Genomic DNA, 26,462 nt, shown 5'->3' with positions numbered 1-26,462 from the left:
CCATTCCAGGTAAATAGTGAATGGGCCATTGAGTGAGAAAGTGGACTTTTTCCTCCCAGAGCTATTGCCAGACCATTCCAGGTAAATAGTGAATGGGCCATTGAGTGAGGGTTGATTCCACACCAAGTTAGCAATGTGAACCAATACACCACCAATGACTTGATGCAGAGACAAACTGATTAGAAGGTGGACGTGTGGTTACTGAAAGTGAAAGAATTGATTGGTGAATTGTTGGATGATGTATGCGAGCATGTGCAAATCAGTGGGCTGATGGAAAGATGAATATGTATATGTGACTCAGTGGGTGGGTTTTCTGTCAGATTCAGGTGCTCCTGCACAAATTGGGCTGTTACATGTCACAGTTAAGAGATCTCATTTTCATTCCTGAAGCCTGTCATGTCCCATCTGGCCCGAAAATGGCCACAAAAATTATTCATTTTATCGTTAACGGGAAAGTGGAGCGAGCAGAGTTTGGAGCAGACTGCACGGCTGAAGATGTTAAAGGTAAGAGGGAGGAGTTTAGTTAAAGTCCATTCATACAATGACGTCTCATTTGCTTCAAAATAAATGTGTTTGAATGAAAGTGTCAAGAAAGACAGGAACGTTATGTATGAACCACAAGTGAGATAAACATCAGTAATTATGGAAGGACTTGAACTCCATGTGGTGGTGACAGGTCCTCAGAAGAAAGAGTGTCATTCTTCGTGACACAGAAACCAATCATGCACCTACCAGCCCTTCCAACTAACTTTAACCAACCACAGAATTGGCAGATTTAATGTTAAAACGAAAAATGTGATACAGAATTTTGTATCGTACTAACTTGAAATTTAGCATGGTTGCAGATATGAAACTGCTCGTACTCGCCTGACATCTGTAATTACTGCTGAAATGTGGCAGACCTGTTCTGTGCAGCAGCAGAGGCCTCTCCTCATCACATCCTGAAGCTCTACAAATCAAATGGCAGCGTGGTGAATATCTCGCCCATGCTGGAGTCCAACAGCCAGGACTCATACTACCAGCTGGAGGTGGTGGCATCTGAGCTTCAGAGTGAGTGGCAACTTCTGCAGTGGGACCAACATCCATTCTGTCTTCAGCAACCTTCCGTTCGATACAGCTTTTATCATCTCTACGATCTTCAAACTGAGCATTCGGCTGTACATCTTTCAGATAGACGCCTCACAAAAATTTAGGGATATTAGGCTATGAGGCAGAAATTCAGGATAACCCAGCCATGCACTATAACCTTCATAGGTGAACTTTTTAATTTGAAACTTTTGAAAGTACATGTCCAACTGTTCAAAAACATCAGATATGAATGCTGCGTTGCAACTCGTGTTGCAAAAATGACTGAACATTGGACATTGGCATTGAAAAGTTAACATAAGTTCAAATTGAGTTCACCCGTAATAGCGAGATGGGATGTTCTGCACACATCCCACTAGGATGAAGCTGGATGGAGTGGCTGGGGAGAGGGAATTCAAGGCCTGCCTGCTTAAAATGTTGCCCCACATGACCCGACCTCGGATTAGTGGAATGGATGGTAAATGTTGAGAGTGCGTTGTTGGGATATGTTGAATTTCCTCTGTAAGCCCAATATCCTCATCGGTTTATGAGGAGTGAATGTTATATGGCGATGTGTATTGAAGTGTACAGTCAACTGGGTGTCCAAATGCAGGCATTGCTATAACGACTGATGTGGGCAACATGGAGCAGAGGTTAGTCCGTTCTCAGCGGTTAATGAACCCAAGCATGAAAGTCAGCGAGAGTCTCATTTCATTTGGTGTGTGTGGCCTCAGGCTGTGTCACCTGGAGACCAAAGTCCAGGAAGAGGCAGGCAAAACTCCAGAAATCATCAGCGACCTCAAGAGTCAGGTGGACTCTTTCAAGCGAAAGCTTGAGGTTTGTAATCCTGCTCAGAGTCTGCGTCTGCATGTATGCATCAGAGCTGAAATGTTTGCCCCTTGTCAGAGCATCAAGCACCTGAGCTGGATGGGTCTCTTCAGGGATGAGTGCCCCCAACAGTTTTCCAAGTTCCCACTGAAAGCCAAAGTGCCTCAGGTGAACAAGGACGAGGAGCACCGGGAGGTTCGCAGGAGGTTCCTCAACATGAGGTGACAGATTGGGTTGCAGTTTGTAAATCACAGTGAACAACGCACATGGAAGAAAATGTTGGTGATTTGTTAAAAAATGAAAACCCCACAGAGCACACTGAAATAACTTGAAACCGAAAAAAAAATCCTAACTAATGAAAATTAATTTATTTGTAATAAAAAAATACATCTGGACAAAAAAGAATTGTGCAACTTCTTGACACAATTTCAGTAACTCCACTCCTTTTTCACAAGCACATTTGGTTCTAGAATGCCCCACGAGAGTCTTGCAAGACCATTGTACCCTGAAAAGACTTGCTGCGCCTGGTGTAGAAAAGCAACCAGAGAGCCTAGCTGAGCTGCCTCCATGTCTCACAGTAACTCCACTTATGTATTTGTACAAGGGGCAACAGCACGATTTAAGTTTCCATTCGGTTTTGGAAATAACCTGAAACAACCAATTCGAATGTACATTTTCCAAAGTGCATTTGAAAAGCCAATCACAAACTTCTATGAGTAGCTTGTACAGATAGACAAAACTAACGTTTTGGTAAGTCACATCAGCTTTGTTTAAAGACACACATAAAAAAAGGGACGCATTAACCAAAAAAAATTGCTACCTCAAAACCAGGCTGTCTTGAATCTTTGAAGGGTAGGATCAAATCTCAAGACTATCTCAAGCCATCCTGGAGCGAAATGTGCTGCCTATGTCAGAAAGCTCAGTCTCAGATGCAACTCATGGGTCCTGGATCCAACAGGATCATGACCCAAACGCCGCTAAGAACGCCCCATCTAGATTAGTTACAGAAAGTATCGGTTGCAGCTCGCTGCAGGTGATAGAAGAAGTGAGAGAGCATCTGAAAACTCCCACTTTTGACAATTGGTGAGTGCTAACACACGCTCTGAGCGTCTGCACTGGCTTCCGACCACACCCATTTGATACACCGTTGACAGGCAGTGGGAGGAGCCAGAGATGCTGGTCCTCCTCCAAGTGATGTTCACCGACCTGGACCTCCTGACGGTGTTCCACTTTGAGGTGGACATCCTCCAGAACTTCCTGTTTGAGGTCTACTGCCACTACAACAACATTCCCTTCCATAACTTCCAGCACTGCTTCTGCGTCACGCAGATGGTATGACCATCAATTTCATTTATACAGCACCAATTCACATTTGTTTTCTCAAGCCACTTTACAGTACACAGTGAGCAGTTCAAGAAAAACCTATGATACATGCTATACTGGTTGTATGTTAGAAAACCAACATGAGCAAGCAATTGGTGACGGAGGCTATTGGAAAAGCTCCTTCAAAAGGAGAAACCTCAAAGTGAACCCAGTCCATATGGGGTGACAGTCTGCCACGGACGGTTGGTTTGAGGTGGGGAGACAGAGTTGAGGGACAGAGGGTAGCTAGAGAGACAAAATCAGGACAGGGGGGTTAAGGCACAGCTGTCTCACCCAAGGCAAATCAAAGATGGCAACTTCCATTATGCTTGCCAAAATATGAAGCAAAATTTCAAATTCTCATATGTAATAAGACAGATATTGTCAAATTTCAAATTCTCATATGTAATAAGACAGATATTGTCAGCATTGTTTTGGTGCCAAACGCCCCCCCCCCCCCACCCCCCGCAAGCAAGGTCGTAACATACTACATGGATGGTGATTTGTATCCATTATTCTACTCAAGTTGAGATAGGTGAGGTAAATAGTACAGTATAGAAGACAAAGAGGAAGGAAAGCTTCCCCTGATAGTCCAGGCCAGCGGAAGCATAACTCAGGCAAGAACCAGGACTTCAAAATTCGTCCCCTGACTGAAAAACGTGTTGTGCTGTTGCTCAGATGTACGGGCTCATTTGGCTAACAGACCTCAGGAACAAGCTGGATCCGATGGACCTTCTGATCATGCTGACCTCTGCTCTGTGCCATGACCTCGACCATCCCGGCTATAGCAACGTCTATCAGGTTGCCTTGCTCCTCTTGGCTTGCTTTCCTTCTCCTGTGAGATAGTTTTCGACATCTGTGTCTGAATGTGACAGATCAACGCCCAGACCAAACTGGCCCTTCGTTACAATGACATCTCCCCGTTGGAGAACCACCACTGTGCAGTCGCCTTTGGCATCCTGGCCAAGGTAATTGCAGCCTCTTTTCAGAATCTACAACTTTCACAGCTTGCTCAAATCTCCTTTGCCACAACTGTGCAGGAGGAATCCAACATCCTCAAACATGTGACCACAGAACAGTACAAACACATTCGAGCAGGAATGATCAAGTAAGTGTTGACCCACGTTTTCTGTTACAACCGTTTAAATCTCGATTTGACGTCAGGATGTGTTTTTCCAGGTGCATTCTGGCCACCGACATGGCGAGACACAATGAAATCCTCAACAACTTCAAGAGCATCCAGTCCGTGTTTGACTTCAGAAACAGGGATCACACGGAAGTGGTAAAGCACTGAACCTTGACACAAGAACCTCTTCTTTCTCATGGAGCATTTCTACTGCGGTCATCAAGTGACACAGTGAAATAAGTCAGTGTCATATAAACTACAGTTTGGCTATATTCACATTTACATGCTGGAAGTCTTGCTTTTACTTGGAAATAAACATTTTTTTTCTTACGCGTGCAGCTGATGAAGATCATGCTGAAGGTGAGCGACATTTCCAACGAGGCCAGGCCAATGGCGGTGGCCGAGCCCTGGCTGGTCTGTCTCCTGCAGGAGTTCTTCAACCAGGTTTGAAGCACAAACCGGAAGTGGTGCGATGATGTGACAGCAAAAAGCGTTCATTGTTATTGGCAGGAGAAAAGGACAGAGCCTGAAACAAAATGTGTTTATAATTTTAATGCCCCCTAAAGATAATTTGTTCTCAATGGCACGAGATGATTTGTAATTCCTTGGCGCCAAGATGACATCAGAGAGCAGAAAAGCACTGCTTTTGTCTAAATGAAGCTCCTCGATTCACTTCAACATAGTTCTTTGGCATCAGGATACCAACAAAACAGCACCTTTGTCGAAACAAAGCTCCTCAGCCGCCTTCAGCAAAGTTCCTTCGAAACAAAACGGAGCACAAAAGCAGTGAAAAGATGAGATTTTCTCTACTCTGCGAGTATGTGATACAAACACTGCTTATCAACATCTGATAATTACTGGGAGTGAAAGTAGTGTGAAAGGACCGGTTTGTGTCGTGGTTATGTCTGGACTGCAGGGCGACACAGAAAAACTCAAAGGGCTTCCAGTGACTCCATTTATGGACCGCGACAAAGTATCCAAGCCGTCCTCACAGACCAGTTTCATTCGTTTTCTCCTGTTGCCGCTCTTCACAGAGCTCACTAAGCTCTTCCCCTGTCTGGAGGTACAAATATTATTTTATGAAATCATACATTCCAATGACAATCTGTTGCCATGTTAAGCGTTTTTTTTGTACTGCCCTGTAGAAACATATTCTGGAGCCAGTGAGGCGAGCCTTGGAGTACTACTCGGACTTGGAGAGAGCCACCCAGAAGGAGGCGGCGGCCAGCAAACCCTGATGAGCAAGACATCACAATTATGTTTTAGCAAACGTGTGACCGTAGCTCATGTTTACATAATCACACAACCCAAGTGCTTAGCATATTCAACTCAACATTTTATTTTCTGGAACTGCATTACATGTTCGAACCAAAGTGCAAATGTCTGATAAACCGTTTAAATTAATTCAGGTGTCTCCAACTAAACACATGAAATCATATAAATACACATACATTACATAAATTCTTTTGTCATTTCAAAACCAGATGTTTCAATCAACATTTACAAATGAGGAATTCAGTGTGCCAGAAGGGAGCAGCTGACTCATGTTAGGTTCTTTCTCACCACAACAAAAGCATGACACAGGACTTTAAAAATGCCCTCTGTTAACTCCTGGCAAACTGTTCTGTTCCCTTTGTTTTTAACCTTCACACCAATGAAATCCTACAGTTGATAGCTTAGGAAAGCGGCACGCGTGCAGTTTTTGGGTGTCCAGTGTACTTTGTGACAAGTATTAAAATAATCAGTTAAAACAAGTATAATGATCAGTTAAGAGTCTCTCTAACCAACAATTCCTTTGAGCCTTAAAAAGACACGTGCACAGATAAAGTGGTACCCTAACTTACGAGTGATTCGTGATTGAGCTCGTAACTCAGTTTACTTGTACACTGGTGCCTTTACATACGAGTTTAGTAATTCACTGCGACTCGTTCGGGTATGTGTCGCAAAGAATTAAGAAGATATGCCTGTCTTCTATTGTCTTTTTATGTGTTGCTGCACTGTTTGTGTTCAAACAACCGTTGCTTGAAGCGTTATAACGCAACAACATAAATGTTATTTGTGAGCCCGTCTATGGCGTTTTTCATTATGTGTTCGCATTAATCTACCATTAATTTTAAATACAAAAAATTATTTTAGTTTTGTTTAATTTGTCATTACATTTCAACTGGAAGTAGCGTTAAAATGCTGAAGATGTTTTTCTATCTGCCAAACTGTTGCTCTAGAATAGAACTGAAAACAAAACTCACAAGTCATGTCACTCATATCTCAAGGCATCGCAGGATATCAAATCATGCTTGGCTGGGTGGATGTTGTGGCATTTGCTGCCGCCATCTAGTGGTGGCCTATCTGAAGTTTATACGTACCGTACACTAAAATAAGAAAAACAAAGGTGAAAATAATACAAGCCCCAAAACAGTGACAGATAGCAGTGAACAAAACTCACAAGTTGGTGCACTTGTAAGTCAAGGTACGACAGCATTCACAGTACAAGCTTGTCCCAAAAATGACTCACGCCACGTGGACCATGTTGAGTGTCGAGGGTGGACAGTCAAAACGCGTACATGGATTAGCGCACAATTTGAGGCTGGCCTGTCCACAAATGGCTTTCTCAGAATGTAAAGAGGCTAATTGAACATGATGGACTCAGGATCCTGGTTCATCATTTGCGCTATGTGACGCAGAACGTCCTTCTTGGTGATGATGCCGAGTAGACGCCTGGCGGGATGACAATCGGATAAATAAGCAGCCAATGACAGAATGAGCTTTGTGACGGCTCTTGTGACGTCCCGTCTTGCCTTACCCGCTGCGTGTGACCAGACACTGGCGGAGGCCCAGCTTGCGGAATATGTCCACTACCGTTTCCATGGGCGTGTGGTCAGTGACGGTGAAGGGGCTCAGGTTAAGGATACGGCGCAGCTTCAAGGGTTGCGGTGTGCTGGCCGGCAGCTGCGGCACATCCTCGGTAAAGTACACCACTGAGCTGCTCACCACTCCATCTTGTTTTTGACGGGCATTTTCTGTGGAGAGACAACGGAGATTAAACATTTGTGTTCATCTTGCCCCCCTGCATTTTAGCTGTATTAATGCAATTGTAACGAACACTGATTTAGTCATTTCCAACATTTTGGCTCATATGGCCATCTCTGGTCGATCACTGCTTTTTCCTGGATTCCATCAGACTGACAGAAATGGGATTTATTCTAGACTCAGCAGTTGAAAATGTTACTTCTGCGAATGTTCTTGACCAGATTACAACATTTATCAATTTGTTACATGTAATATTAAGTTTCAGATAGGGGTTTAATGGCTTCTGCACTTCAATAGAGAAAATTAATGATTGACTGATTTACAAAAATATATTTTTGAGGATGTTTAAAACCTGTGCATTGAAGGATTATAAAAAAATAAATAAAATCAAATATAAAATATTAGTACATGTACTCGGAATCTCAAATGAAAATGAATGGATAGTTTATAGTAATGACAAAAAGTGATGTGGGAAAAAAGTTACATACTAATTGTTAATATGGCCAAACTCCAAAAGGCCTGAAGGTTATTAACAGTGGAACAATGTCCAGCGTTACCATGTGCTTCCTGCCAAAGAAGAACCGAGGTGACTCACTGATGGCAAGCGTGAGGTCTCTGCGCTGCACAAAGCCAATGAGCCTCTCAGAATCTCGGGACACAACCACCGGGAACCCGTTATAATCAGTGTCTTTGATCAACATTTCCACGTCCTCCACAGTGGTGGTGTCCTGCGTGAGGACGGCCAGAGGTGGGTCATTCCGACGCGGCCGCATCACGTCGGCGGCCAGTGTGCGGTGCGTGAACTCATCCCTGACATCCAGGTACGGGTAACCGTTGAGCTGGATGTGCGACTCGTAGATGCCTTCTTTCCCGAAGGCGTCCGCCACCCACTTACTGGTGACAGCGGCCGCCATTAGCGGAACGATATATTCGAGACCACCGGTCAGCTCAAACATGATGACCACCAAAGACACAGTCATCCTGGTCACACCGCCTGAAATAATGCAAGAATGAAGAATATTGAATAAATAAGGAAGCTCCAGCCATTTTTTTCACTCATACACCACTAAATGAGTTCAAAGATGCTGACATGCATGTTGTCATAGGATGCCATAATACTCTGAGAAAAACCACGCAATCACGGTTCCCCAAGAAGTAGGCAAACTCCACACAGAAAGGCCGAAGCCTGGAATTGAAAAAGAGAAACCCCCTTACCTAGACAGGCGGCAGCTCCCACCATGGCGTAGAGTCCAGGTGTGACGCAGTCAGCACCAGGCCGGCACCAGTTTTTGAAGATGATCCAGTCGTGATGGTGGTATGCCATCTGCTCCACTGCGATGCCCACAATTCGCCCTGCGATGGCGCCCACTGCCATGCTGGGAATGAAGAGGCCTGACGGGATCTGGTGACATTAGGATTGTCACGTCATCACGCCAGTTCACGTGGCAAGTCAATTACATTTTTATTCCTATAGAGTGCAGGTTTACAACAGAGGTTATCTCAAGACAGTTTACACATTGATCACGACAAGAAGCTCACTCCTCATACATTTAAGAAAACCAACCCCACGTGAGCAAGAATTTTACAGTGGAGGCAAGGACAACCTCATTTTAAGAAAAGTACTGTAACAAAGAGACAACATTAATAGCATCAACAAAAGATGTAGCTCTGTTTACAAAGCAAAAGCAATCTGAATTGGACTGACCTTCATGCCGAAGGTGAAGATGGTGATGACAATTTTGAAGACGAGAGCGAGCGCCAGCTGCCACAGAGCGTTGTAAACGCCAGGGCCAGCTGGGCGGTCTGGTATATCGTCCACAGGTCGACTCATATTGGGGTTGTTGATGTAGTCGCAGAGCTGTGACGACTCCAGTGCTCCACAATCGTTGAAGAGCTCAGAGATGAGCTCGCTGGTGCTGCGCCGGGTGTAGGGGTTGGGATAGGCCAGCACAGCAGTGATAGCCGTCACTGCGATGACCTCTAGAACCGGATACTTCCCCAGCTGTGTCGTCTTCCTCCGTCGACACCAGGCGATGTTGGCACGAATGAAGAGGGTCCCCCAAAGGCCGCCAAAGACGCCTAACAGGATGAAGGGCACCAGCTCGGCCATGTACCACGGCGTGTGGTACTCCACGTAAAACAGCACCAGGCGGCTGTTGCCAAACGGGTTGATTGAGCGCAGCGTGAAAGCTGCAACTAATGCGGCAAAGAAGGAACGCCATAAAGTCTTGAGGGGGAAGTAGTAGCTGACCTGCAGGGGACAGGGAGGAAGGTGCTTGGTCCAGGCAGGGGTTCTCAAAACAATTTCAGTTTGCGGATTCCTTAAAATTAATCATTCTTAAGATCCGCTCATGAATTCAAATGCTAATTAAACAAAGCTACCATTAGGTACCACTAAATGCCATGGACAATTTTTGAACATTTGAACCTAATGATTCATAACCTGAATTAACTTAGCCTAACTTATGCGCAACTAGCATGGCTGTTACATATTCTGCACCTTTTCTGACCCCTCAGTGACTATTTTTGTATGACTAGCAACTTAAACAGACAACATAAGATGAATCGTCTTTACATTGTTTTGCAGATGACAAGAAAGGAGCCCAGTGGAAAGCAACAATGACATCACTGGCTCTAAACATCAGATGTGGTGCTGACAAGCTGCAAATGCTTCGCCCAGGTTGACTCGCCCCATTCTAGACAATTTTAGAGAAGAGCCTGAGAGAGCTAGGAATGCTACGGTTGTAAATTTTGTGTGAAATGTCAAAATCCTATCCGAGCTTTTAAACACCCAAAGCTTCAAGTAGGGGCGGGTAATTGGTTTAGTTGATGTGTTTGCTTGTTTTAAATGAGGAGGACCAAGAAGTTATGGCGAGGCAATCCCAGTTTGAGAAGCACACATACATTACTGAAACATATCTCAAGCTTGTTGATAGAGGAAAATTGATGCTGCATGGTGATAACAGAACCCACCTCTTCCAGGCTGAAAAGAACCCCTCCGATGGGTGCACCAAAAGCCACCGACACGCCGGCCGCCGCTGCAGCTGATAACACCTGCACGCCCAACAAATCATGAGGTGAGCCGGCATTTCCCAGCACATCACCTGAGAGACAACAAAACGGCAAGTACTGTACCTCTCGCCGTTTGCCTTCATTCTTGCTGTACTTAGAGAAGAGGCTGCAGAAGAGGTTCCCGCAGCAGCACGCAACATGGACCAGAGGACCCTCCTTCCCCAGGCTGAGGCCCGACGAAACGGCCAGAACCAGCGTGACCGTCTTAATGAGCAGCGTCCATTTTCCCAGGTAACCACGGATGATGAAGCCACTGAGGATGGTCTTGATCTGAAAACGCATCAGATCAGTTTTCCCTCGAGTGGTCGCGCAAGCGTGATTCCTCATCACAAGCTCACCTCCGGGATTCCTGAGCCGCAAGCGTACGGCGCAAAGACTCGCACCAGTGACACAGCCAGGAAGGAGAACGAAAGCGCCCACAGGACGTAGAGCAAGTAGTTTAACACATATGCTCCCGCTCCCTAGAAAAGTATTTTAAAAAAGTGGATTATGGCATTTTGGTTCATTTTAATAGGGAATGATGACTTCGGATACAAATGTTTTGAGTATGGTCCAGGAAAAAAAATTAACTGGTATTTCAAGGCACCACTGTACTGATGACATCATGGAGACGTGTCATCTTCCTCTGACCTCAGAATGGCCTGTCATCAACTCGGCCCACTTCTGCCACTGCGGACATTTGTCACGGTCGTCAAAAGTTGTCTCGTTGGATGTCCAGCAGCACTGCTCGTGGCTGTACCAGAAGGCGGACAGACACACACCCTCCTTCAGGTCCGTCATCCAGTCCACCGCCAGGTCAATGACTCCGGCCAACGTACCTGGATGAGGCGTAACAGCACACCCGAGTCATGCCAATTTTATTTTGCTCACTACCCCGAAGCGAAAAATACTCTGAGAAGTCAATGTCAATAGACTAATTTAGCATGCGCAATGTGATTTCTCAAAGCTGTGACAAACTATGGTGGCTGATTTTGCATTCTTAAATTGTGCGTCTGAAAGAGGTGGAAATTCACATTGTAGTTCGTTGCCATGACTCGATGGCAAGGAGGCAAAGGCCAAATGAGAGGCGATGGAGCGAATGTGTAAATGATTTTCAAATGCAAGAAACAGAAATTGTGGGGACAAATTATTTATTCAGCAATGTAATATTGGAGCTTTTGAGTGATCAGAGGGCTGGCCCAGTCACAAGAAGGAATCATGGAGTTAACAATGACTACTCATATCAGCTCTCCATTTCCTTGTGTCTGCATGGCTCATTTCAGTGCACTGTGGCAATTGGTGCCTCCCTAAGAGCATTTTTTCAGGAGTACCGTCCAAATTTTTAAACATAATGTAACACAGGATGAGCCGATGCATCCAATTGTTGTACTTTTAATTATGTGAGGTACATCAAGTTATCTTTTGTACGAAATGCATTCTATAAGTAAAGCTGCCTTGCCTTACTTACCTCTTATACGCTTGCTGGCCTCCCCAAAATTATTATGGTATAATGAACTAATCAAATGGAAGACTGTGTGATATCCTCCTCACAAACCTGAGAGAAGTCCAATGAGCAGCATCACCACCCATCCTGACCAGGCATCTAGGAGGCTCTTGGTCAGGTCCCAAATGGACTCCTTACTCTTGCTTGTAATCTTTAACATAAATAAAATCAATAAATAACTCCATGCACAGTCTTAGGGGAAATGAAAGGTAGTGGCACAACAACCAAACATCTTCTGCAACCTTGCGGTGGCGGTCAGTATCTCTTGACTTCTCCCTTAGCCAGTCAATGGTGTGGAAGTCTTCATAAGTGGCCACGTCAGGGAAAGGCTCCTCCAGGAAGTCCATCAAGTTGCCAGCTCCATTCAGCTCATCAGTGGGCGTGGCGCTACTCACACCTGTAGATGGCAACATAGCATGTGACTCTTAGTGCAACAGGAGGAGCAGGGCGTAAGCGGGAGAAAAGTTCATCCTAAAGACTCATTACTCACAAGGGCCTCACAAAAATGCAATTTTAAATTTCCAGTATTGAAGTAGTTATAAATATGAAGTGATACTTTTTTAAATGTACCTCAAATTCCTAATGCCAACCCTGAGCGGGACATCTTTAGGGTCAAAAATTCTGTAAAGTGGATTTTGGGCCTAATCATAATCATTCAGTTAACCGTGAAAATACAGCAGAAACGCTATACACTTAATATGTGTCCAGATATTTTCACACAAACCAGTATGCAAAAAGTTTTAAAATGGATTTCCTTAGTTCACAATTTTTTTTAAACAGGTTCCATGTGACTTTGGCAAGTCTAACCCACTGCTCTGCTACTTCAGCGTGCAATGAGTCTTTAAATTACCGGTATACTAAATTCATTTTCTGCATGATGTTATTGTTCATAATCACCGAGTGATAACTCCCTCTAATTGGCGAGCTTGAGCAGTGTGCATTTCTAATAGTGATGGGAATTCCGGCTCTTTTTAGAGAGCTCCCAAAGGCTCCTCAATTTTTTTGTTGCTTAAATTAATTTACTACCAAAATAATATAAAATTATGTGTAAAATGAATTACTAATGTAAAAAAATATACAGTATATCAAATATTTATTATTTATATGGCTTGATTTATATTCTGAACATACTCAACATGGAGTACAACATGGAGTGCTACAAAAAATAAATTACAAAGTACAAGAAAAAAGACCAATCTCAAAACAAGGTCAACAAAGAGTTCCAATCTCTGATTGTGTATATTTATAAGCTTTTAACTATTTACAGTAAAACAACATAAGCTTTGATTACCACACAACAAATTATGAATTAAAATTTGATATTGGATATTTTAACCTTGCACAGTCTACACGCTGCCTTCGAACTAGCAATTAATTTGAAATAAGTCCACATTTCACTGCGTTTCCTATCTATTTTCTCGCTTTTCCACTTTTCACCGTGTTGTTTTTTCTCTGTAGCGCTGTCGAGCTCTCCCTCGTCTCCCTGTCTCTTCTGTTCGTGTGCGGCTCAGTGTGCTGCTGTTGTGTCTCTAACTCCTCCCCCTTCTCTTCATTGCAGCGTGTGCGTAACCCTCTCCTCCCTCTTCTACCACGGATCTTAACCAATCACGTGCGGCTTTAATCGAAGGAGGGAAAAATACTAAAAAAATTCACTGACTGTAGTCCATGACACTGACTGTAGTTTAGTGATGGGAATTCCGGCTCCTTTTAGACAGCCGGCTCTTTTGGATCGGCTCCCTAAAAAGAGCTGGCTCTTTCGGCTCCCAAATGGCTCCTCAGTTTTTTTGTTGATTAAATTAATTTAATACCAAAAATAACGTAATATTATGTGTAAAACGAAGTACTAATGCAAAAAAGACATTATATCAAATATTTATTATTTATATGGCTTTATTTACATTCTTCTGAACATACTCAACATGGAGTGCTACAAAAATAAAAACAAAGTACAAAGACCCATCTCAAAACAAGGTCGTCAAAAAGTTCCAATCTCTGAATGTGTATATTTATAAGCTTTTAACTATTTACAGTAAAATATAAGTAAGCTTTGAATACCACACAACAAATTATAAATTAAAATTTGTAAAACAAAAAGAAAAAAAGCAGCATCCAGATAAAGGTTTTAGCTTGTCGTTAGCGAAGATTGGCATGAAGAAAAACCAAGTGCCTCAGCTTTGAGGGGCTGATCCTGTTTCTCCTCTCTGTTAATATTTGCCCTGTTTTGGAGAAGATTCTCTCTGAGGGGACAGATGTTGCGACAACACACAGCCAACACAAAATGGATGAAAATCCCTTGCAATCATTTTACCCAGTTCCGCATCAATTGTGTTCTGTTTTGCTGGTTTTATAGCTTTTTGCTTAAAGTGGCTCATAGAGCTCTGGGTTGTACATTTAGGCAGTTGTGACATTGCAGCAGCGGCAACAGTTGCTGATACACTAGCACCTTCATTAATAGCTGGTTCCCTTGCTTGTCTTTTCTCTTCAAATTGTACTGATGGGTAGACATTTCTGATGTGCCTGTGCAGGTTATTTGTGGAGCCTGATCTATGGGATATTTTAACCTTGCGCAGTCTACACGCTGCCTTTGAACCATCAATTAAATTGAAATGAGTCCATATTTCACTGCGTTTCCTATCCATTTTCTCACCTTTCCACTTGTTCACGTGCTGCTCATTGTGCTGCTGTGTGTCTCTTCTCTAACCCCTCGCCCTTCTCTAAACTGCAGCGCGTGTGCGTGTGTGTGTGTAACCCTCCCCTTCCGGCTCCCAATGAGGAGCCGGCTCCCATCGTTCACTTCAAAGAGCCGGCTCTGGGAGCCGGCTCGTTCGCGAACGACACATCGCTACTGTAGTTGTACGACAAAACTGCCTATCAACAGATTCGCACACTGTGCATAATGAGTAAATTATACCCGTCTCAGTTATTATGCATCACCTTCAATCATATATGTCCTTTCAATCGAACATAACGCACAGTTATTTCACAAATCGGTGTGAACAATTCATATTCACTCCTACAGACACTGAGAGCTGGGATACAGCACGGTACTCTGACTCGCAGCATACGGATACCAATTGTAGTTTGGACCAGTCTTGCAAGCGTCAGCAGTTTATGATTCGATTTCTAAATCGGTTCCTACGACATCGTTAGAGGAGATAAGATGTTCCAACAATAAATGCCCTCATAATTTTTCAAGCTACTTGCAAATACGTTTTGAACATTAGTCACACTCGTCAGCTAGCTCTTTAGCATGGTGACTTAAATTACCTTCGGCAGCCTCCATTTTAGGGTCCGTCCGTGCGCTCGGGAAGAGAATCTTACAATTCGGTTGTATTCGATTGGATAGGAACCGCCGCTGCCATTTGGTATCCTTTCGAAGACATAAAAACCGTCAAACCAAAAAATGCAACAGTCTTCCTCCTCCTTCTGCGGCCATCAGCTGCGCTAGTATCGCGAGATCATTCAAAGATCCCTTACGCTAAACTCAATACAATGATGAATCACGCCGCTTTATTTATAGAGCACATTTCATATACAGTACTACAGTATAAGGCAACTCAACGTGCTTCAGACAGGTAAAGCACAACATCTAAAAGCATTTGCAAACCAAAGAGTCAACAACAATCACAAGCAAAGCAGAGGAAAAAAATAGCGTTTACCAAAATTACTAAAAACAACAAACACAACTAAACTCAATTAAAACGACCATTAACCTTTAACATTTAAAATGAAACAATTACAAGTAGGTTTCTAAAATAATTAAACGAAGAAAAGCATTTTAAATGTTTATAAGACATTGATCATAGACATTAGAAAAAACGCAGTCTTTCACCTGGATTTAAACCTGGACATAAAAGCATTTACACCTGGGCCTTCACTTGTGTTGGCAGCATATCCTCCTGACTACCAGTAGTTCAAATTTGTCCTCTGTAGAGGACATCCAATTGCATTGCATCCAATTGCATTAACTCCTCCTGTTACTCTAAAGAGGACATTTAGTGCTTTCCAATGATACCAAATGTGTAGGGGTTAGAAAAAGTAAGAAAATGGCTTCCCTCAGTGCAAGCACTTTTTATGGGAAGAGGAAAACTAATACTTTTTATCAAACACATTTTGTCTTGAAATGCTGTTGGCATTTTAATTATAATACTCTTATGAACACGAATAAGTGTTGTTTGAGTCGTTTTAAGTGTGTGTGAGCCTAGTATTCAAGTGTTTAAAAAATGTAGTGGAAAAAATTATTTTGGAGTAGTCCAATTACTTCACATAGATTGGGGAATTTCAAAATAAATGTGATTGGACAACATTTTTTTTCCTGGTAGTCAGGAGGATATTCCATCAACGTGTACAGCATTACAGCTAAATGCTACATCACCATGTTAACTTTGAACTCCCAGGTCCGCTAATTTACTGAAGTCTGCAGACCTCAGGCAAGAGGTAACTAGTAGACTAGTCAAGTCAAGTCAAGTCAAGTCAACAGTATTTATAGAGCACTTTCAAACAGCTATCGCTGCATACAAAGTGCTGTACATGGAGCGATTTAACATGCACAATGTTAGTAAGTAACAGTAACAGTAAGACACATCGGTAATAAAGGCGGTAGAAAGCACCAAACAGTAAAATCAAGAACAAATCTAAGTCATGCTGAGTCGAACGCCAAAGAATACAAGTGAGTTTTGAGGAGGGCTTTAAAGATGGGCAGCGAGGAGGCTTGCTGAATAGCAGAATCTATTCTACAGATGACTGTGAGGCAATCCTGCTAAAAAAAAAAATACATACATATATCCAGCCATCCATCAATCCATTATCCGAACCGATTATCCTCACGAGGGTCGTGGGCATGCTGGAGTCCCAGGTGTCTTTGGGAAGTAAGCGGGTACATCCTAGAAAAAAAAATCATCATAGACCGCATGGTTTTGTTGCAACCCTTCAGCCTGGATGTTCATTCATTCATTCATTCATTCATTCATTCATTCATTCATTCATTCATTCATTCATTCATTCATTCATTCATTCATTCATTCATTCATTCATTCATTCATTCATCTTCCTAACCGCTTGTTTTGGTTTTTTTCTGCTGGTAAAAGGGTGTTTTACTGATGGATTTGGTATGATTACTGAAGTCTATCGGTGCCCCAACATTTCAGACTTGGTCTTTGGTTGGACACCGCTGCATTAATTGAACAGCTGTCATATGGGGACATCTGCACAGCAATGATAGCCAACATTCTGAAGCAATTTACAAAAAGGTAACAAATATGGACTGAACAGAAGGGGTCCATGGACTGACCCTTGAGGAACCCCACATGTCATGGCCATTAGATCAGATTCAAAATGGTCAGAAAAATAACAATTTTCCTGTAAGTATAGCCTGAATCATTTTAGGACTGATCCATTTATTCCCATCCAAAAACAAAACAAAAAAGACAGATGAAAAGATGCTCTTTATACAAGGTTCAATAATGCTATTTTTAAAAAATGGACAAATAAAACCATTCAGTGTCCACAACCCAAAATAATTTGACCAAAAAAAAAACTATCGTGGATTTTATTTTTTCTTAAAAAAGGAATGATCAAGATGCTCAAATGAAAGAGACAAAATGAGAGCTCATTTTTAATCTTATCAATATTGATGCTGCTGAACTACAAAGTACAGCTGAAGCATTTTCACAGCTTCCTCTCCTTAAACAGCTTCTCCCACGCAGGCATGATGTGTTTGTAGATTCTCTCAATCTGTAACACACACATGTAATTTTATGACTTCTGCGCCATGTTATGTTGAGCAGCCAGGATCTGCCTCAAATGGTAGCTATCACATTTTTGATTGATGTGGCGAAAGTATTGAGGTGTTTGACCTGCTCTGACTTTTTCACTCCATATCTAAAGAGTGTTGCCTGGTGCTCGCTGTTGTGGAACAAAATGTCAAAGGTCACTTCCTGTCCCATCATGTCATCGATAGCCTGTTTCACGACACTGTGGAAATCTCTTGCCGGGAAGGAGTCATCCAGCATGTTGTTCACCTAAATAGCACAAAGATGTTCTCACTCGAATGTTGAAGCTACACTCATTGACCATGTGGTGTATCACCTTGTACTTATTCCCCAGCAGCTCCATGGGATCTAATTTGACTTCGGAACGTAGGGCCCGCCCAAAGAGTGGGAGCTTGGAGTCAGAGTCTGTGAAGGCACGTAATTCTTAAAGGCTAACTTGAAAGTAAAATAAACAAAGAGTGGATGGAAGTCTACATTCCCCTGCTCAAAAAAGCCAGTTTTTTGTGGTATTAAAAAAATGAGATTAAGGGAAATCATTGAAATTTTTTTTACAGCATTTACCAGTATACAACCTAGAATTTATGAAACACAACTGAGTAAAAAATATATATATTTTAGATTATTCCCACCTGAAGAAAAGCAGCCTAATAGCATGCTGCTGTCAGCAAAATGCTTCGCTGCAGGTAAGGTGTTCTTTAGGTGACGAGCGCTGTTGTAATTGCAGCAGAACTAACTCTTGGAAAGTTCAGCCATTTCGAGGTGTGACAATTAAACGATTAATTAAAAGAATGGATAATCAAATTAATCAACAACTAATTTTGACAACTGATTAATCATTTAGACCATGCTTGACTTAAAATTGTACAAATTCACAAATTTCAGCCTCTCAACAGTAAATATTCAATTTCTGTAGTCCTCTGCAAGAGCAGGCTGATTAGCTTTGTGTTGGGTCCAAATAACACATTTGCAAACTTGTGGCTTTAAATTTTCTGCATTGGCAAATTGAAACACAGTGTTCGCTCACTTTTCGTGGGTGACAAAATCCCATCAGCAGCTTATTGCTTTTAATCAGAGTTTGTATGCGATCAGTTCATTCTGGCATTGAAACAGTGGGTGTGCAGCCTTTTTATATGTACTATACTGCACCTCGAGATGTCAGGTGAGCCACGTAGCGAACACCATCCCTCTCCCCGTAATAGATGGCAAAGTGGGAGAAGTATTTGTTCCTCCGATACTCTACGATGTCTCCAGGGAACAGATTGGCTGGGTCACGTTTCTGTAAAGACTGCACGGACAAGAGACACAAAAAGCTGTTGTATGCACTGAAGAAAAAGCATCAAATTCACTGCTCACCTGGCCCATGATTTCAAGCCGTCAGCGTCACTCTGCACGTGTTCTCTTTCAGGTTAAAGTGGAAATGTGAGGCTGTGTCAATCACAACATGGCAACACCACCCAAGCCATGGGACAGCATTTGTTTATGGCATCTTAGCCGACGTGTTGTGGGCGTTTGTAGGGGACATCCATGGCTGAGTCTTCTTCACTGCATACAGCCTGTAAACCAGATGTTTCCTGAAAACAGGGTGAAAGAGGAAGTCACTTTTTTTTTCAATCATAGTACACACGTCTGTAATAGTAATAATAATAATACATTTGATCTACAAGCCTTTCAAAACACTCAACGACACTGTAAAACCAATAACAAAACAATAAGACCACAGATAAAACTATATGGAGTAAAAAAGAAGAGATGGAATTCAAATGGAGTAGGCAATCTGGAATAGGTAGGTTTTAAGACGGGATTTGAATGTAGGGAGACAATCAATGTTACGGATGTCGGGTGGAAGTGAGTTCTAGAGTTTGGGAGCAGAGCGGCTGAAAGCTCTGTACCCCCATCGTAGTGAGACGGGTAGAAGGTAAGGAGAGGTGAAGAAAGGAGACGGATCTGAGGGAGCGAGAGGGAATGGAAATTCAAAGATGATCAGACAGATTTGGGGTGTGGGGGGGGGGGGGTGAGGTTATGGACGACCTTAAACATGATTTTGAAGTTGATATTATTGAGTTTGACATGGAGCCAGCGGAGCTGTTGGGAGGACAGGAGTGATGCCGTGAAAGGAAAGGTGATGATCCAGGCTGCAGTATGTGCACTAAAAGCGCAACACAGAGTCCAATTTAGTATCTTTATTCATCTACCCATCCATTATCTGAACTGCTTTATGCTCACGAGTCTCAGGCATGCTTGAGCCAATCGCAGCTGACTTTGGGCCGTGGGCAGGGTACAACCCGCTTTGCCTGACCATTGCAGGGCAAACAAACAAACCACCATTCACACTCACGGCGACCCCGAAAGTTTGAATTATTTTACTCACCAAAAAAAAGCAACACGTTTTAGTTGGGAAATGACATCAAAATGTAATAAAGGGGAACAATGATTCCAACACCAATGCTGCAAAATTCCACACCAGGAACAATCAAAGCTGACCGTGACCCACCAAAAACACTGAATTGATAAGCAGTGATGATCACATGAAATTGACACATCAGCTTTACAGTCGGTCCGTATGAAGGCACCAGAGTTTACAAGAAAGCTGTTACCTGAGATGGAGGCAAAAAACTCAGAGTTGAGGTCAAGGTTCGTATAAGTCAACTTTCAAACCTGTATGCAAGTCAAGTCATGTGATAAGTCGCCTTTATGGTTTTTGGTGTTCAGGGAGATAGAAGAGGAATTACGTCAAATAATTACATTATTTGAGTTTTTGTTCAAAATAATAGCTGTGTTTGCAAATGTGAGCACAGCTCAAAACCTTTGTTTTGTGGCAATGCATTGGGAACACTGAACCATTATATTCTAAATCAAAATGTAGAAAAAAAATTGATCTATTTTTTTACCGGAAATAAAGAAAACCTAATATTGGGCTGTTTAAAAATGGGAGAAAAAAAATTTACAACCTGAATATTTACTGTATGAACTGGAACGTCTCCAGGATTTAGAAGTATTGTGAATGACTACAACTAATTTTTAGTTGGATAAACACTTCCTGAAATGTTATTCACGTCTTAACGGCAAACAAATAACCAACTTGTCGGTCATGAATGTTGGGTCCATTGCAGGGATGAGTTGGAGGGGAGAACATTTTTCATCATGTGACTAGGGAGGGACATAGGGCCACACACTTCTAATCAAATTATATAGCCCTTAGTCACAAAACGTTTCAAAGGGCTTCGCATTCCCTGTGCACAGCTGACAAATATTAACAGCGTCCCCTGATCTACACCCCCATGAGGGCAAGAAAAAACTCCAAAAACCCCATCTGGAGGAAAATGAGAAGGGGCTCGAAATATGACCTGATGTATGACAAAAATACTTTTAAATATGGACAATGTGCGCACATGCAAAATATGAGCTCTTCATATAATTTCATTTTAGATAACACATTTTCAATCTATGTATAAAAAGTCGACAGGACTAATATAAGTGTTTGAGGCAAACACCTACTGTATTTTTCCCAGTCTAAAGGGCTGTGCATAAAAATTACCTTTCAAGGACAGCACAAAACTGCAAAAGAAGAAACCAACATTGAATGCAAAAGGTTATTTTGTACATATTTCCACAAAAAAAAAAATCAACTCACTAGAAAATGTTAATATTGTAGAGCAGGGTTGTCAAACTCATTTCACAATGTGGGCCACATACAGCCAGCAATGTCAAGTGGGCCGGGCCATTAAAATTATACCATACTCGGCTATAAATAATCAAAATAATATGTATTTCCTTTGTTTTGGTCTAAAGAAGCACAAGAACATTAGGTAAATGTTGAAATTGAATGAACATGTCTTCTACAAAACATTTCATGAAGCACCTTATATTTCCTTAGACAAATGTGCAATTTATTTTTATCATTCACATATATGCGTTGCAACTCATCCCACTGATTGTAAAAGGCACAAAACATGAACAAGTAATTGGTATTGAAAAATATAGTAATGCACTTCAAGATTGAACGAGATTTATAAAGAAAGGAATTTTTAAACCATTTCCACATGTGCATATAAAATCAAAATGTAATCTCTGCCTACACCTTAGAGACTAAGAAGTGTGCTATTAAATGTGTAAAGAATAAAGTATTCACATGTCCCTGATAGCATCTGTTGTGTTGGGTCTGGCACAGTGACAGACTGAGAATGCTGTTGTCTTCTACTCTGACCAAAACAGTGTGCTCCTAGCGGATACTCCATGAATTGCACATTTTTAAAAATATCCATTCCATGTCTTTTATGCATTTTTTCCCCACTTTTAAATGATCCTGCGGGCCTGATTGAACCTCCTTGGTACCCGCGCGTGGTATGTTTGACACCACTGTTAAAGAGGTACTATGTTTGTCCTGCATTTCATTTCAAATTCTTAAAAAAATATTAGCCGTTCTCATTTGTATTGTAGGGCAGTATAAGGCCCAGTGTAAAGCACAACTGAGATATCTGTGTCCACCATCTGGTGGTGATTGGTGATATTACAACACGGTGATATAATTCTGACTAAAACAGGGATTTATCCAGTTATTATGTTGAATACAACTTTATGTATAACACATTTTCATGTCTCATGTCACAAGTCTTTTCACTCACAAGTCCAAGGTGAGTGTGAAGTGTTTTTGTCAAATCACAAAAAATCCAAAGTCAGTCAAGCACTCAGTCAAAGCACACACACGCAAAGGCAGACTAACTGTGTCCCTGGTTCTCATGATGCTGTTTGGCCCAGTCGAGGCCATGTTGGGCCACCGGCCGGTCCCAGTTGTCCACGCCATGTCGGTGTTTCCTCTGGTGGCGTTTGTAGTTGTCCAAGTGTCCCGTGGTGTAGTCACACTCGCCACAGGCGTATGGCTTCTCACCAGTGTGTCGCAGCATGTGTCTCTTCAAGTTCATGCTTTGGTTGCACGAGTAGCCGCAAATGTCACAGTGGAATGGCTTGGCGCCCGAATGGATGCGCTCGTGGCGCCGCAGGTTGGCCAGGTTACCACAGGCGTAGCTACATAATGGGCACTGGTATGGCTTCTCGCCCGTGTGCACGCGCAGGTGCCGTTTGAGGTTGTCCAGGTGGGAGGTAGTGTAGGAGCACTGTGGACAGTGGTGAGGTTTATCCTCAGAGTGGATGTGGGCATGGCGGGCTAGGTGGTGGGGGTAGGAGGTCAGAAAGGGACACAGGGGGCAGCGGTACAGCTGGTTGCCATGCTGGTGGGACTCCAGAGGCCCCAATTGACTTCTTGAACAATCAAGGCGATCTTTGACAAACAGGTCCAACGAGCAACGGCGGCACAACTAAAAACAAACAAACAAAAAAAAAACAAGGATTGGAGGATTTTGATGAAATTACAAAAAAACGTTTTTAATTGCCATGTCCCCATTTAAGAGGTTGAAGCAGTACTTTCACCAGTGTTTTTTTTTTTTTTTAACACAAGTATTTCTATAGAGTGTGAATACTTTTGCCATCTCTGTTGCTGGAGTGGGAGACATTTCTTTTTCCACATGAAGCAAAAATGTATTTTTACGCGAACACACCTGTCTATCGGCATCGTCACTGTCCTCCATCTTGATGGGATCCGGGTCACCCTCCTGCAGCGTGAGGCCACACAGCTGGCAGCACAGCGGAAAGAGCAGGACAGGCAGCGGGCCAGCAGTGGAGCTCAGACTGCTCTGCGCCTGCAGGTAAGCCGAGTCCTGAGAAACTTGCAGTGTCAGGTTGGAGACAGCTAGAACAGTAGGGGAACAAAGACGAGATGAGGATTTCAACAACTTTTTGTACTAATGTTAATTGTGCCCATTGCACATTTTAATTGGGAATCCAAAGCGAATTTGATTTGACAGTTTTCTACCTTTTTCGCTTTTGTCGTTCACTTTTCTTCTCGTGGCTCTTCTACCGTCCTTGTCCCTCCTTGGCCGATAATCCAGTGTGTGCATGCGCTGATGCCGGTGCAGATTCCCAAGTGAACTGCAGGCGTAACTGCACTGATGGCAGCGGTATGGCTTTTCACCCGTGTGTGTGCGCGTGTGGCGCTGCAGGTTAACAAGCTGGGTGGAAGCGTAGGGGCATGCGGGGCAGCGGTACGGTTTCTGTCCGTCATGGATGTGCATGTGCCGTTTCAGGTGATTGGAGTAACGGGAAGTGAAGGTGCACAGTAAGCAGCAGTAGATTTTATGAGGAAGGTCGCCACATGCACCCATTTTACTTTGGATGCTTTTCTTTCTGTCCAATGCATTACCGAGGGATCCGTCAGCATTCTTGGCATCTGCCACCTGCCTGCACTCGATGGAGGCGGCACTCTGGCTACCCCCTTCACAGGTGAGACAGTAAAGCTTTGACTTCAGATCTTGGCCCACTCCTGCAGGGGGGTAGAAAATTGTGATGAAAAAAGACCATTTGTGAACAGAAAGTTTGTCAACAATAGGCACCGGGATACAACAGGTAACAAAAAAGTTTACCTGTAGTTTTTTTTTTCTTTTCAATTTACTTCAACTAGGGAAAATGTATGGATGTCATAAATGTGTTTAAAAAAACAGCGCACGACTGCTTCCACCTAAAGGTAGTGTAATGTCTTAAAAGATTATGAAATGCAACATGGCAGGAAGTGATGTTACCAAGATCAAATCTTGCGCCCAGTGGCATGTCACAGAGAACTTGATCACAACCTTTACATGAGAGGAATGGTGGGAATGAAGTGTCTGTTAGCCCTGAAGGATCCTCCTCCACACGGAGAGAAAACACAGTCATATCTGATTGTAAACAGAAAGAACGCTTTACTATTTTGGCCTTACCAATGTGTATTTGTGTGCGCGTGCATATACTGACCACAATCTGCGTGGAAACCCATTATTTCAGCATTGCCGAAGCCCAACTCTCCCCGATGCAGCATGTCACCGTCCACAACCAGACAGCCCGTGTTGCCTGCCAAACCACCATCTTCCAACTCCACTGTGAATAAAAACACGTGAATCGCATTTGAAAGAGTCAAGAAAGCAACCAAGGAGCATGTAGTGTTTTCCTCTCTACCTCTCTCTCTCTAGTCTCAAGAAGTCCATCCACTATGCCCTGTACACTTCACTCTTTAATTCATAGGTATATTAAAGTTGAGTATTGTTGTAAAACACAATATTTGTATACTTATCTAGATATGTTGTGTTTGTTCAGCTTTGTCGGGAGGTAGCAGCCGGCTGGTCTTACTTTAATCTTATAACCCGAAAATGTATTTAAATGAATTTGTTACGTGTGTGTAAAAGCTCAAGGGTGTGTTTTGATTGGCTGTTGGATCTGCGATGTTGGGATGTTGTCACAGCTTGAATCGCAGCAAATCAGAGAGCCGGCCATCGGCCACTCCTGAACTGCCCACACTGTGTCACAGTTCGGTCTGGTTCAGCCATTTCACAGTAAGTGTGTGTGTGTGTGTGTGTGTGTGTGTGTGTGTGTGTGTGTGTGTGTCAGGTTTACGGTAATCGGCATCTTTTACACATGCGGCGCTGGGATGATTTTCTTCAATGTATGAGTAGTATGCTTCTTGACCTGCTCAATATATTTAGTGCCTTGAGAGAGGTTCTGTTGTGAATTGGTGCTATGTAAATAAAATTGACCTGACTTGAGAATATAAATGGCACAGGAAGTATGACAGAAGGCAACAGAGGAAACCAGTCTGGATAAGATAAGTGGAGCGAAAGACATGTCAAACAAGGAAACGCTTAAATGAGCCTGTGAAGCGCATCAAAGACATTGCTGCTTTTCCATTGTAGAGAAACATTCAACAAATGCTTCTTTTCCAAGCTGCTGAAAAAGTTGGAACATTACATACGGCATGTGAGCAGAATGAGCCACAGTCATGTAGGAAGTGAAGAAGAAAAATAAAGAGGAGGGGACCGGAGGGGGTCAGGTACGGAAGTGGAAACAGGAAGAACTGTGAAGGACAGACAACGTTCAGGTCAGGATGCGATAAGACACAAAGAAGAGGAAGAGGGAGCAAAATCAACAAATACATTTGGACCACTCGGATCAATTCCTCTTTCCTAAACCACACATTTCAGAACAACAACAAAATAAAATAAAATATGACACAAGTACCCCAAAATGTTATACAAATGTTGCCTTGCTTGACAGAAAAAAATGACAAAACTGGACAAAAACTCACATTTGACGGGCTGCGGGTTGGACTGTTTCCTCCGCGGCATTCTTGCGGGGATCCTGTGCGGTAAATTCGGCTTGACAGCTCCCACGGTAAGCGGTCCCGGCTCCGTCGGGTCGCACCGTCAGTTCGCCTGCCTGGCTGCCGCTAACTGCGTGCCATCATCATCATCAACATCGTCATCGTTGTCGTCACCCACTTCCTTTTCCTCCAAAGCAGCGACCAAGAAGTCATTATCAATACGAAACGACGAAGCGTCACAGGCGTACCTATCTTCTTGTCACTTAACACAAGGTCCTTAATATCACTGAGCGCACTTTGGCGTGTTCTCTGACACTTGCTCCAACACACACGGAGCCATCTTGCTAAACGCACCACAAGTTCGACACAACACGTGAACGCTGAGTGGAAAATTGCGTTTGTAGCAGAGTACGCACTTGGAACTTTATTCCCGCGACATGTTGTCACAGACAAAGCTACCCTTTGCTGTCAGAGCACTTCAGTTGCCAAATACGCACACACATGCCGCACAGTTGGCGGACTGACCGCTAAGTGGGTGCGCTTGAGATG

At 43.0% G+C, this 26,462-nt stretch overlaps 4 protein-coding genes across 11 annotated transcripts; 1 reads left to right on the top strand and 3 right to left on the bottom strand.

Moving 5' to 3' along the window:
• Positions 1-100: 100 nt before the first annotated feature.
• LOC127595727 (high affinity cGMP-specific 3',5'-cyclic phosphodiesterase 9A-like) lies at positions 101-6,450 on the top strand. Of its 7 annotated transcripts, XM_052057453.1 has the most exons (14): positions 138-504; positions 901-1,050; positions 1,679-1,718; positions 1,800-1,902; positions 1,972-2,114; positions 2,917-2,976; positions 3,048-3,225; positions 3,934-4,056; positions 4,131-4,223; positions 4,296-4,363; positions 4,435-4,537; positions 4,721-4,825; positions 5,298-5,444; positions 5,527-6,450. In XM_052057453.1, exons 1-14 carry the CDS (start codon positions 354-356, stop codon positions 5,617-5,619), a joined length of 1,557 nt encoding a protein of 518 aa, XP_051913413.1. In that variant the 5' UTR covers positions 138-353; the 3' UTR covers positions 5,620-6,450. The 7 variants fall into 7 exon arrangements, with proteins under 7 accessions (XP_051913414.1, XP_051913412.1, XP_051913411.1 ...); XM_052057452.1 differs by having other exon boundaries at positions 112-504; positions 1,679-1,902; positions 3,048-3,159; XM_052057451.1 differs by having other exon boundaries at positions 120-504; positions 1,800-2,114.
• clcn4 (chloride channel, voltage-sensitive 4) lies at positions 5,697-15,436 on the bottom strand. Of its 2 annotated transcripts, XM_052057440.1 has the most exons (12): positions 15,231-15,414; positions 12,206-12,360; positions 12,015-12,114; positions 11,111-11,298; positions 10,819-10,941; positions 10,544-10,750; positions 10,382-10,462; positions 9,114-9,659; positions 8,624-8,810; positions 8,004-8,402; positions 7,182-7,398; positions 5,697-7,096 (listed from the first exon to the last, which is right to left on the bottom strand). In XM_052057440.1, the coding sequence occupies exons 1-12, from the start codon at positions 15,244-15,246 to the stop codon at positions 7,006-7,008; spliced, it is 2,310 nt and encodes a 769-aa protein (XP_051913400.1). In that variant the 5' UTR covers positions 15,247-15,414; the 3' UTR covers positions 5,697-7,005. The 2 variants fall into 2 exon arrangements, with proteins under 2 accessions (XP_051913400.1, XP_051913401.1); XM_052057441.1 differs by lacking the exon at positions 8,004-8,402 and having other exon boundaries at positions 15,231-15,436.
• A 2,128-nt stretch (positions 15,437-17,564) lies between these two features.
• Positions 17,565-19,282, bottom strand: plaat1l (phospholipase A and acyltransferase 1-like). The gene is made up of 5 exons (XM_052057500.1): positions 19,088-19,282; positions 18,881-19,019; positions 18,051-18,139; positions 17,819-17,983; positions 17,565-17,696 (listed from the first exon to the last, which is right to left on the bottom strand). The coding sequence occupies exons 1-5, from the start codon at positions 19,094-19,096 to the stop codon at positions 17,631-17,633; spliced, it is 468 nt and encodes a 155-aa protein (XP_051913460.1). The 5' UTR covers positions 19,097-19,282; the 3' UTR covers positions 17,565-17,630.
• A 1,929-nt stretch (positions 19,283-21,211) lies between these two features.
• On the bottom strand, positions 21,212-26,462 carry LOC127595728 (zinc finger protein 513-like). The gene is made up of 6 exons (XM_052057457.1): positions 25,899-26,462; positions 24,575-24,697; positions 24,364-24,498; positions 23,601-24,107; positions 23,287-23,477; positions 21,212-23,046 (listed from the first exon to the last, which is right to left on the bottom strand). Exons 1-6 carry the CDS (start codon positions 25,936-25,938, stop codon positions 22,450-22,452), a joined length of 1,593 nt encoding a protein of 530 aa, XP_051913417.1. The 5' UTR covers positions 25,939-26,462; the 3' UTR covers positions 21,212-22,449.

Source organism: Hippocampus zosterae, chromosome 2, assembly GCF_025434085.1.
Source record: "Hippocampus zosterae strain Florida chromosome 2, ASM2543408v3, whole genome shotgun sequence".
Lineage (NCBI taxonomy): Eukaryota > Metazoa > Chordata > Actinopteri > Syngnathiformes > Syngnathidae > Hippocampus > Hippocampus zosterae.
The sequence above is the reverse complement of the archived record's forward strand: the minus strand, read 5'-3'. Positions and strand labels throughout refer to the sequence as shown.